The sequence below is a fragment of the Sinocyclocheilus anshuiensis genome, unplaced genomic scaffold (assembly GCF_001515605.1).
Source record: "Sinocyclocheilus anshuiensis isolate Anshui unplaced genomic scaffold, SAMN03320099.WGS_v1.1 scaffold42, whole genome shotgun sequence".
Taxonomy (NCBI): Eukaryota; Metazoa; Chordata; class Actinopteri; order Cypriniformes; family Cyprinidae; genus Sinocyclocheilus; species Sinocyclocheilus anshuiensis.
Genome location: NW_015546057.1, coordinates 718,862 through 731,532, shown reverse-complemented (window position 1 = coordinate 731,532; position 12,671 = coordinate 718,862). Strand labels below are relative to the sequence as shown.

The window sequence follows — 12,671 nt, the reverse complement described above, 5'->3', positions numbered from 1 at the left end:
CTGTATGTGTACAGTATGTACATTGAGCACTGATGTTCAATTGGCTCGTTTGGGGCCAATATATAAAACATAAAATATATCAAATATAAATATATAAAACATTTTATTTTATTTGGATGAATTTGTCTGTCTTTTATCAGATTTACCCATTGTTGTAACATCGCTAGTACTTTCCTTAGTTTCTGGGAGCCAAAGCGAAGTTAAAGCTTCTGGTTGCAAAGCAGCTGGAGAGTTTTTGACTGCATCAATAGTAATTTATCACGAATTTGACTATATTCCACAACATCAGATCTCACTTTCTTTGATCACAGGCAAGTGATTTCGTCCAGGATATACACAAGTTTCACAATTTGAGTTGAATTACTGAAATAAATGAACTTTTCCACGACATTCTAATTTATTGAGATGCACCTGTGTGTGCATATATATACGTGTGTGTGTGTCCACCATAAAGATCTAAAAGATCTTCCTCTAACATACCTCAGTAAAGCAAACAAACTGACCTCTAAAATAATAATAATATAAAAAAGAAATTCCATGATTAAATATGACTTGATTAAGATAAGAAATTACACTAAATAAGCGATTTTGGATCAAATCCATCTGACTTTTATCACAGAAAGTGTTTACCCACAATCCCTCACTACCGGAAGTACCGGACACTGGAAGGCCGGGGAAACGGTCCACCCATTACCATCGGGAGAACATGGATTGCTGCTAAATTGTGGATATATACGATTACAGCAAGAGTCGTGTCTAGGTATTATAATCATTGTGGATTATTGTGTTTAATGATGTGTTTGCATTGAAGCGTCATCCTCTGTAGGGCGTGCAGCTCGCGCTTCTGTTCAGTGATGTTGAAATCATTAAATCGGGCAATGTTTTCCTCAGCATATCTGTGTTATCAGACGCTGACAGTGTTTTTGTCTGCTGTAAATAGTCACTGGCTTATGCATTTGGACTGCACTGATCATATGATCACGCCGCGCAACTGATCTGATGCTGATTTACTTGCTTTGATCGCTTCGGTGTGCTGGTTCCCATAGAAACGCTTCAGATGAAACGCATTGCAATCACTGATCTATAATAGAGATCATTATATAGATCACTGATCTATAATAGAGATCATTATATAGATCAGTGATCGCAATACTAGCATTCAGGTGACTAGAGAGGTGTGGGTACTCTTTACTGTAGTCTGACTGCCAAAAAAGTGGTTTGATATTATTGTTACCTTTTACATTTTTGCTCTAATGACGTATTTTATGTTTTATAATTGTTTTGACTTTTGAATTTAGTCGAAAAGCCTATAATAGGCCGTTTAATATGATGTTCTATTGTGACAACTTACCCCGTATAGTGTGACAACATGCCCCTCTATTGGAGTCAGTGAAATGTATGTTTGTTTATAAAGACGTAGACTTACCCTGAGGAATTTGTAGTGCTGTAAAATGTGTGACAACTAGCCCCAGTCTCCCTCTGTTTGTCTAGCCTGTCAGTTCATATACCACATGATGGGAGGCTGGAGTGTGTTTGTGACCTGCTGTGTTTGGGCGATTCTTCTCCTGGCTCTGTTTGGGGATTCACTGGCATCTGCGCCTGAGTTTGATCCCTACAAAGTGCTCGGAGTGTCCAGACATGACAGCCAGGCCGAAATCAAGAAAGCCTACAAGAGGCTCGCGAGAGAATGGTGAGTGATGAATAAGAGAGCAACAGAGATCACTGGGCCATAGACGTGCACTCTCTAAATAAGAATAGGGCCCAATCCCAATTCTATTTTATACCCCTTCCCCTACCCCTCCGCCTACCCCTTCCCCTTGTCCCTTGAAACAGAGTGTCAAGGGGTAGGGGTGAAAATATTCCCCTAAGAATTGGGACACCACTACTATACGTCACACGTCATCATACGTTTTCTAGCTCCTACAGTACACACACCTATACTGCTGTGCAATAGAGCCTTTAATTACCGTTCTATATTAATGCGCTGCTTACTGACACACACACATCAGATATCGCGCAGCTCACACATCCAGGAGCAAAGAAACTTGTCAATGCTGCCCCACGACTTTTATTAATAACAGTTTAAATACTGAATTGCTCGTTATATTTTCCAGCAACTAGAGGATAAAATCGCTGTTTTTGAAGTAAACTCACTCTGAAAAGAGAAACACGCTTACACCAAGCCGCAACCTCCCCCTCTCTGTTTACACGACAACGGCGTTTTGGGGACTGAAAACGCATATTTTTGAAAACGGGTTTCAAAGTGGAAGTTTTTGAAAACGGCACCGTTATCGTTTCTGTGTAAACACCCAATCCGGGAATCTTTGAAAACGGTGACATCATGCGCGGAGACACCTCTACCCCTTCACGTGAACGCGCAAAACGGAGGGGTAGGGGAAAGGGCTAATGGGTAGAAATGGGATTGGGCCTAGGATTGCTGTGAATAAGGTTAGGTTTCTTTGTTTCGTCCACAATGTTTAGCTTTCTTCTCTTTGACTATGTCTTCTCTTTAATATAGTGTAATAATTGTGTAACTCTCTCACAATGATGTCCAAATGAAAATGTTTTCACACTTTATCCATAGGCATCCAGACAAAAATAAAAGTCCAGGGGCACAGGACATGTTTATCAAGATCACTAAATCATATGAGGTAGGATGGTTGCGTTGCATATTGGAAATAATGTAAAGAAAGAGCAAAAACTCTTAATTTTTTGCCATTTTTACCTAATACTGTGTGTGTGTGTGTGTGTGTGTGTGTGTGTGTGTGTGTGTGTGTGTGTGTGTGTGTGTTCGTTCATACACTACCATTCAAAAGTTTGGGATCCGTGTGTTTTTTTTTATTTTTTTTATTATAAAATAACTTTCTTATGCTCACCAAGGCTATATTTATTTGATCAAAAAGACAGTAATATTTTAAACTGTTGTAATATTTCACAATAACTGTTTTCTATTTGAATACATTTAAACATTTAATATATTCCTGTGATCAAAGCTGAATTTTCAGCATCATTGTTTTGTGCTCCAGGGTCACAAATGTCAGGTTCGACTTAACATGGACTGTCAATTAAACATTCATATAAATGCAGCTAAAAAGAGTTCATTATTGAAGTTTTATTTGCTTTTCCTTCACTTTTCCCTTTTCCTTATCCCTTTCCATTCTTTTTCACTCTCCTTTTCCATTTCCTTTCTCTTCTTTTCCTCTTTCCTTCCCCTTTTCCTTCCTTCTCTTTTATGCTTTATTTTTCCCTTCATGCTCATTTTCCCTCCCTTTCCCTTTGTCCCCTTTTACCTTTTCTTTTCACTTCATGTTCCTACTTCATCCTTCCTCCTCCCACTTTCCTTCTCTTTTCCCTTTCCTTATGTCTTTCTGTTCCATTACCATTTCCTTTCCTTTCCCTTTTCTCATTTCCTTCCTTCCTATTCCTGTACCTTCCCACTTTTCCCTCTTTTTTCCCTTTTCCTCATCCTTTTTTGTTCCTTTTTCTCTTCTCTTTTTCCCTCTCCCTTTCCCTTTTCCTTTCTTTTCCCCCATTCCCTTTGTCTCTTTTATTCCCTTGCCGTTCTTTTCCATTCCCTTTCCTTGCCCCCCTTTCCCTCTTTCTTTCCTTCTTTATTCTTTTGTTTTAGGTGACAGATAACAGCTACCTCGGGTTTTTAAACAGTTGGCATGAGGAGAATAAGCCAAGAGTGCTAATGTTTGATGTAGCATCTAATATCCCTTTTTTGTACAAGGTGAGTGTTCCTTATATTAGCTGTTCAAACAGTCTGTCATTAAAATCTGTGTTCTTGACACAAGTTGTTATATTCTCTTGTTCGCAGCTCACAGCGTTTGCCTATAAAGACTATGTACGGTTTGGCTATGTGGACATGGGCCTGACTGAGACCTCTAAAGTCGTGCAGAGGTTTAGCATCAACACATACGCTCCCACCATGCTCCTGTTCAAAGAGAACACAGACAAACCTGCTGATGTTATGCAGGTGAGGCCCAGCTCTCCATTTGCATACATCTAACTGTAGTTTTTCTCAAAAGCTGTTGTGTTTTTGGTAGACGAGTCCTTTTTTGTTTTCTTCTCTAGGCAAGAGGGATGAAAAAGCAGATAATTGACGAGTTTGTGTCCAATAATCGTTTCCTTCTGGTGCCGCGGCTGGTGAATCAGAAACTCTTCGATGAGCTGTGTCCAGTTAAACAGTTCCACCGTCGCAGGAAGTAAGAAATCTCACCTCTAACTGTAGCATTGGGTGTCGGTGGACTTACTGTATGTCTCTGAGAAAACTTAGGAGCCGTTTGCACGACAACGTTTTCAGCCAAATTGCTGCTCAAGAAACATTTATTATTATTATCAATGTTGAAAACAGTTTCATATTATAGAACTTTAATATCTTCATATCTTAATATTTTCTGGAAACTGTGATACTTTTTTAAAGATTCTTTGCTAAATAGTTAAAAAAAAAACTGCATTTATTTGAAATATAATTTTTTGTTTGTAACATTATAAAGTTCTTTACTGTCTTACTGAACTTTTGAATGCTAGTATATGTATGTGCACAAAATATCTGCTATAAAATGGCAAAAATTATAATGTATAATTACTCGCATGCAATGAATTGTAAATAAAAATTGATGTTTATTTATTTATATAGAAAATATTGTATTGTATTATACCACTATTGTCACAAATGTTGTATTTTATACAAAAATTTTAATGAAATATTTATCTAAAATTTATAGCATGTGAGTGGTTACAATTGAAGGTTTTTTATTGCGTAAATTTGGCAAATCGCCAATATTTCCTAGTAAATGTATGTTTACACTCTCACAAATGTTAATAAATATCTGCTCATTATAAAGACTTGTTTAAGGGTTTACATGCAAGAAATCAATGACACAACTTGTGGCATTATTTTTGACAAACATTTGGACACACATGAGGCACTTTTGATTTTGGCGCCACTCTTCTGTGAATACAAAAAAAGAGGAAGTTCGATCGGTAGTTTTAACAGAAGCCCTGGAACTGTCAAACGTCTGCTGGAAGAAGCAAAACAAAACATTTTTGCATCATCTGACAGACTTCTACTGACAGACACACAGGGATATTTGTGTGCAGGTAGCACGGAGCAAAAGTACACATCATTCATTTACATATACCAGTACTGACATTGTAACAGTACAAAGCTGGTTGGAAATTTGCAAACTGGAGGAATTGGTGTAAGATGCATGTGAACATTTGAATATGTCTTCAGTAATAAGCATGCATATTGAACTGCATGTGATTTACTTTCCATAGATTCTTTCTAATGAGGAGAGAAGGGCAAACTATGACCGGTTTGGTCAAATGGACGAGAATCAAAACTTTGCCCGAGCACCACAGGGCTTCAGACATTATCAGGACAGCTTCTACTTCGATGAGTCTTTCTTTCACTTCCCTCGGACGAGTCGTGATTTCACAGACAGCAAGCACCACCTTCACTACAACCAGTACATCAGTGAGGTGCTGCCGGACAGTTTCAAGAGACCCTACCTGATCAAGATCACGTCAGAGTGGTGCTTCACCTGCATCCATATTGAGCCTGTATGGAAGGACACTGTGCTAGATCTGGAGCCGTTGGGTAGGTTCTTCAGGATCTTCACCCTCACAGTTAATTCCAGTCGAATTGGGTGATATTCTAATAAGCATACAATGCCATAGCATGTAAAAATTGGGCAAATTAATCTATATCATACGACAATATTTTCAATTAAATGATGTAATCTGAGTACTGAGATGTTGGTTTGTTTTTAGGGGTTGGTATTGGTGTGGTGGTCATTGGATATGAGAGACAGCTGGCTAACCATCTTGGTGCCCACCGCACACCTTCCATACTTGGTTTAATCAATGGCAAAGTCACTTTCTTCCACTACGCTGTGGTCAGGGAACACTTGAGACAGTTTGTGGAAAGCCTTCTGCCCCAGAAGCTGGTTGAGAAGGTTTGTACTCAGCCAGCCACTTTGAGGTGTATTCTTAATTATATATTTAATTATTAATGACATAATTCTTTTAATTATGAGGTGAATTACACAACAATGGCGGAGTATATGGTACTGTTGTTGCTGCTCAAGAGTTTGCTAGCGCTTTTTCAGCAAAGTGTGGATTTACTTCACCCATATTACAATCAACAGCGGAGACGCATCATATACATCATATAATCTTCACCTCCCTACAGGTACTGTTTACTAACAAGGTGACAGCGCCAACTACTGGCCTGGCATACGTAATACAGCGTTTTTGGCCGTTTTCGCGGATATGTGTAAACGTGAATCGTTTTGAAAACGTTGTGTATACGTGAAACTTTTTTAAAATGCAAGGGAAAAACTTTTCCGTTTTTGACTACACCGTTGTCGTATAAACGTAGACTTAAAGGGTTAGTTCACCCAAAAATGAAAATTCTGTCATTAAGTACTCACCCTCGTGTTGTTTCAAACCCGTAAGACCTTCGTTCTTCTTCGGAACACAATTTAAGATATTTTTGATGAAATATGTGGGCTCTCTGACCCTCCCATAGACAGCAAGGTAACTACCACGTTCAAGGTCCAGAAAAGTACCAAGATGATCCACAAAGTAGTCCGTGTGACATCAGTGGTTCAACTGTAAAGTTACGAAGCTACGAGAATACTTTTTTGCACAAATAAAACAAAAATAACGACTTTATTCCACATTTTCGTCTCTACTGCGTCACTTGTGGACGCTTGTTCACAACAGTATCATGACGTGAGCGTGTGGCGGCGCCGGTGCTGACCCAGATCCGGTGTAATGACGTCATCACGCCGGATCTGGGTCAGCACCGGCGCCGCCACACGCTCGCGTCATGATACTGTTGTGAACACGTGTCCACAAGTGACGCAGTAGAGACGAAAATGTGGAATAAAGTCATTATTTTTAATTTATTTTTCATTTATGAGTAATTAATGACAGAATTTTCATTTTTGGGAGAACTAACCCTTTAATCATCTCCCTGTCTTTCTGATTGACAGGTACTGTGTTCTTCTCGTTACTGGTGAAGGAGAGCAGTTTGTGTCAGTGAATGAGGCATTCTTTGACTTCGCTTCTTCCAACACTAAAGAAGTTCTCAGGTTTGCTTATGTTTATCAGAGACAACAGCAGCCTCTCTGTGACACCCTGCTCAAAAAGGAAGACACAACCCCTCCACAGGTCAGAGAGATTCGTGTGCTAATACACACACTCAATTTAGTCACTTTCTTTGATGCCATATGAATTTATACTTCTTCTGCATATGACTTCAGGTGATTCTCCTGGAGAGACGCAGCGCTACAGGAAGGGTGCTGTATCGGACAGTGACGGGTGGATGGAATGGGAGTGATGATGATAAGCACCGCCTCCATGAGCAGCTTGAGATTCTGCAAAGAGATCCCTCCCACCTTACCCATGATGCCATGCTGCCTGAACTCAACAATGAGTTTGCCTCTGTAAGTCATGCAGAGGGTAGTGAAGGGCTAAGATTGTCTTTAAGACTTCCAAAACATATTTGAATGAATGCATTGTTAAACCTCAAAATTGATTACATGAAGGTCTAAGTGGCAATAAGAGAAATAATTAACAGTAATAGCGTATTTTTTTTATTATTATTGTTATTTCAGATGTTTCTGATTCATTGGATAAATACTGCATATGATTACCTCGCTCAGTTTTACTTTGATCTTCTCTACTCTAACTGGTGAGTACAATCACAAAGTGTTCATGGTCCTGTTTGCATGCAGTTTCCTAGCTCTTTTCCACCAGAATGGTTTGCGTTCTAGAGCCAGAGCAAAATCTTGGCCAGTGCTCGACCAGGCAAACTGGATCCTGTTGCAAACCAGCCACATTTTTCCACAGATTTGAGAAATTGCTATTTGTTGTTTACCTGACTAAAACCAGTCTAAAACAAACCGTTATGGAAACACGTAGAATGAAAAAGTACGTGTGGTCTATTGTGATCAATCAGAAATTAAAGCAACATTAGCAGCACTTGGCTTTTGGGTCATGCTGTCACTGCATCTTAAATTGAAAACTGTATAGTGCTACATTTGGTTTGAAACTTACCTCGACCATTAAAACAGCTTGTTTTGTGTAGTTAGAAAGAAATTTAGACGTACGTGTCATGTGGCCTACAGTGTGATTTGCGTTGCTTCACTACCATTCGCAAATCCTCTCCCTTGGCCTTATGGGATAGTGAAGTCTCCAATAGTCCAATCAGAACTTTTCACCTACTGCTTTATAAAAACTAGTTTATAAAAAAAAAAATAGGACCTGTTCTAATTTGGAATTAGATTTTTAAAATAGAACTGGAACTGCATGATGTTAACAAATCAAAGACGCAACGCGGAGTGTTCGTTACACCCTGGGTGTGCATTATTTTCTAATAATTCAACGGACTGGAATCAATTATTCCACTTGTACTACGGTTACTTACCACACCTCAAAAATGTGTTCAGATGTTGTATTTGAAGACATTCATCGGGTTTTTGCCCTTAACACTCTCTTGCATCTGGGACTAACTTCTGAAGCATCTCAATCGCAGCTTCCGTTGTTAATTCCAAAACGTAATTTTAGACATAGTAACGGAACCTAGAGCCACTGATAGCAGACTAATGCAGTTATTAATTAAGTTCTTAGAGAGAGAGCGTGAGAGAGATATTAAAGCGTGTGTGAATTACCTGAGTCTGTGCGTCTCTCAACTGTGTTCGGCAGCAGCGTCTCTACTAATAGTGAAACTGTCAATTCATCTGCTTCAAGAACAGTGCCGTTGTTACCTCCTCGCTAGTGAGAATTGTCATGTAGCTTTCAAGCTGCTAAACTGCTGATAAAATCATCAGACAACATTTATTTGCGAGTGTGTGTGTGTCTGTGCTGTATGTATGTGCGTTTACAGACAAAGCATTCAGCAGCTCTGTTGTATAATATTAAAATATCTGCAATAGACTATAAAGATTATAAAAGAGGCTGAAAAAGTGCCAAAGCTGTACATTGTGTGCAAAAATGTTTTAAATGGGATTGACAACAAATAATATCAGACTAAATGATAATGACATTTGTCGATGTCTGTTTTCAGGTTTATTTTTTGATTTACTGATTAGCAGCCCTACAATTTCTTTTTATAAATGACAAACTTAAGACCACCCTGTTATGTCATGTTCTGCTTCCCCCAGGCGTGAGATGATGCCCGTACTGTCTCTGATCTTCTCCGCTCTTTTCATTCTGTTCGGGACTGTAATCATTCAGGCCTTCAGGTAGAACAGATTTTGTTATATGAAAGTGCTTTTGTAAGGAGAGGTTTTTGTTTATTGATTGATTGATTGATTGAACGAACAGCGATGCTGGGGAAGACAAACCAGCCAAACAAAAGGCCACTGATCCACCAAAGACAGCAGAGAGCTCTCCAGGACAAGAAAGCACTTCAAGGTAAGACACTGCTTGCTTGAGAATAAAATATAATAACAGCATGTCAAATAGAGATTTTGAGATCACAGATGTGTTTAGATGTTCATTAGCTGAATCGCTAACAGTTGGTTTCCTGTTACAGTCGTCCACCAAAGAAGAATTTTGTGGAGGTAACGGAGCTGACGGACATCACATACATGAGTAACCTAGTCAGGTTAAAGCCTGGTCACATCAACGTTGTGCTGATCCTCACTGATGCTTCTAAGCAAGTACTGCTCAGGAAGTTTGCCAAAGAAGTGTATTCGTTCTCAGGGTGAGGCCTGCGTATGTGTTTGAGAGAATGCTAAAACCGGTTTCTGGAGACCTTCTTACAGAGTTTAGGCTGTCAACCATTTAACTCAAAACTTCCCAACTCAGAAGGCCACTTGAAGCTTAGCACACATGCAAATCAATGCTAGCATTCATCATCTTCCATGAAGCTTTAGACAACTGAACCAAAGTCAAAGATGCTATGTAGACATTTTCCAAATCTGCGATAGTAGTTGTAAGTAGATCTCAGTAGATCCTAGAGAACATTGGCACCAAAGGTTTCAATGATCTACATGGGCTTCCAGTGCTTTTAGGAAACGCAGCCTGGGTTCATTTGAAATCATTTGGATTTCAAAAAAGCACAACGGGACCCATTATTCCAAACTTCTAATTGGTCAACATGTGCACAATTAAAAGGTGCATTACTTTCGTAAGCCCTAAGTCCTTGCAATGTGCAATTGAATGCCTGTAAATGGTTTATATTAGTTGCTGAATGGACAAATAACACAAAATAACATTCTGTACTTTAAAACCTGAAATAAATTTGAGTAACTTTTTATTATATTTTTAGATATTTATATGTTGCAGGAGTCCGGCTAGTCATTTATTTTTTACGCTTCCCTCGCACACATCGATATCTTATCTCCTGCACTCAGCAATTCAAAACTGTTCAAAACAGATCTCACAATACTGATTGCAGACCTCAACCGTAAACCCTAGTAATGTATTTATGCATTCCAGACAAAAATCACAATTTTTGACATATAAATTTCCCACTTCTGACATAAAAATGTTAATTCCAAACAACTCAACCCAGAATTCTTCCACCTCCACTGGGAACACCCAATGGAACTTTGTTTGAATAGAATGTCAAACAAAGCTTATAAAACAGGAAGTACCTGTCCTTGATTCTGATTGGTTGAGCCACTTTCGAAGATGTTGTAAATTACTCTACAAACATACACCTCTTTGTTTCTGAATCTGTGTGTTTTTGAGGAACTACATTGTTTGGCGGAAGAATGGTTTTATTAATATCATTACATTTTATTTGCTTCGTTTTATGTTGTGAAACCTTTATACGTGAATGGAATAACTGTTTTATAAAAGCAATAAGCCCCGTGAAGCCGTGGTTTACAGTGAATTTATAACAGCTAAGGGGATTTTAGGCACTCCGCGACGTGCCTCACAGCGCCCCTTAGCTGTTATAAATTCACTGTAAACCACAGCTTCTTGGGGCTTATTGCTTTATTTTTACACTAGGGGTCGGGAGTCTGAACTTGAGTAGCATTCCAGAGGTCATTTACAAGTAAAAGGTTTACAAGTAAAAAAGTTGCGGAGTTCTGATTTCCAGTCATGGTGCTTTCCAGACAACTCAAACTGCTATTCTCTCACTACCACTTGGAAAAACAATGGAGCATCATTTGAATATCGAATGTCCATTTTGTTCCTATTTCCAAATCTGGAAAGTAGCATTACATTACTGGAATTAAACACTGAAAGAAAGCACGTCTCCAGAAGCTGTTATTGAGCATCTTTGCTTTCAACTTAAATCGTGCTACAAATAAATCCAAAGGAAACTATCCTTACTTCCTCCCGCAGGTCTCAGACTCTTCACTACTCCTTTTTAAATGTGGACAAGCACAGCCAATGGATGGATTCCCTCATGGAGTCGGCTCCTGACGCCAGACCGTCAGACTGCTTGGACGAAGAGGAAGACTCCACCTCCAACAAATCAGACTACACGGGCCATGTCCTGGCGCTCAATGGCCACAAGAAATACTTCTGCATATTCAGACCCGTGTTCACAGGGGAGGAAGCCGAATGTAGTAGGTGGTCCGATGAGGATGCGGCGACGGCCGGTCCAAGCAAAGCCACGAGGTCCCGGTCAAGTTCTCGACAGAAGGCCACCACTCTGGAGATCCACCACAAACTGGACCGACTGAGTCTGTGGATGGAGAGGCTTATGGAGGGAACTCTACCACGGCACTATGTTCTGGCCTGGCCTGGTCTGGACACCATAACGCCACAGAAATAAGACTCTTCTCTGTCCTCAGGCCCATTGCAGGAGGCGTGCTTTAGTGATGTGAAAAGTGTTGAATTCTCAACATCTTTTCGATCCAAATTACTTGGTTACTTAAAAGATATTAAGTTATTCTGTAAAACGCACTGGTGATAAGTAGAGGTTTTCGTTAGAGCACCATGTGCTCGTCGGCTGCTTTTAGGGGCAAAACTCCATCTGTAAAGTACACTGTCTTTTTGTTAGTATGGTTGTTTCATTACTGTATGGATGCCAGTGCCCAGATAAAGCCTCTCTGTGTAGCTTCCGGCAGGGCTATCGTGTCTTTACACTGCTGGGAAGGTGGCAGCTACAGTCCACCTTTATAATATCATCCAGGGTCCTGTGAATTCAAGCAACGGGCCAGATTTCAGAAGCAACTCGTATTGAGATTACCGTTCTGCCTTTTTTCCAGTTAGAGTCACTATGTGGATGATAGAAATTTGAAAAAGAGAGTGTCTGTGGAAAAGGTTTAATCATCCTTTTCTCTTTATGCAAAAAGTCCAACTACAAATTTACTAAACCGTGCTGCATGAAAAATCACGTTTTGAAGACTTGAGAAGATACTTGGATTTTACTGCCATTTGTGCATATGCTGCCTTTCCTTAAAGCCCATACTTTCTTTAACGTCATTTGTTTCATGTTTTGCACTTTGACGACTTGCTTATGATTCTTTGATTAATAAACGTAATATTTAAATGGAGGTTCTAACGGCATTAGAATTATCACTACAACTTAAGGTTAAGAATGTCTCTAGATCATCAGTTGCCATTTTCTTTTAGGAAAATGGCATTATTTTTATGTTGCACTTTTTTGTGGTTGATTTATATGTGCATTGTTTAAAAATAATAAAGTTTGTACTGTAGCGACATGTGTTCACTTATATTTATAA

At 39.3% G+C, this 12,671-nt stretch overlaps 1 protein-coding gene across 1 annotated transcript; it reads left to right on the top strand.

The window, feature by feature from the left end:
• The first annotated feature begins 3,632 nt into the window (after positions 1–3,632).
• On the top strand, positions 3,633–12,644 carry LOC107699346 (dnaJ homolog subfamily C member 16-like). Its single transcript, XM_016500580.1, has 10 exons — positions 3,633–3,733; positions 3,821–3,979; positions 4,078–4,208; positions 7,011–7,188; positions 7,281–7,463; positions 7,635–7,711; positions 9,183–9,263; positions 9,346–9,435; positions 9,557–9,727; positions 11,323–12,644. The coding sequence occupies exons 1-10, from the start codon at positions 3,695–3,697 to the stop codon at positions 11,756–11,758; spliced, it is 1,545 nt and encodes a 514-aa protein (XP_016356066.1). The 5' UTR covers positions 3,633–3,694; the 3' UTR covers positions 11,759–12,644.
• Positions 12,645–12,671: the final 27 nt, after the last annotated feature.

Coding starts and splice junctions, on each gene's coding strand:
- LOC107699346 (XM_016500580.1), top strand. CDS start 3,695: ATGTTTGATGTAGCATCTAATATCCCTTTTTTGTACAAG. Junction 4,209..7,010: donor CAGTTCCACCGTCGCAGGAA/GTAAGAAATCTC, acceptor TCTGATTGACAG/GTACTGTGTTCTTCTCGTTA. Junction 7,189..7,280: donor AAGACACAACCCCTCCACAG/GTCAGAGAGATT, acceptor ATATGACTTCAG/GTGATTCTCCTGGAGAGACG.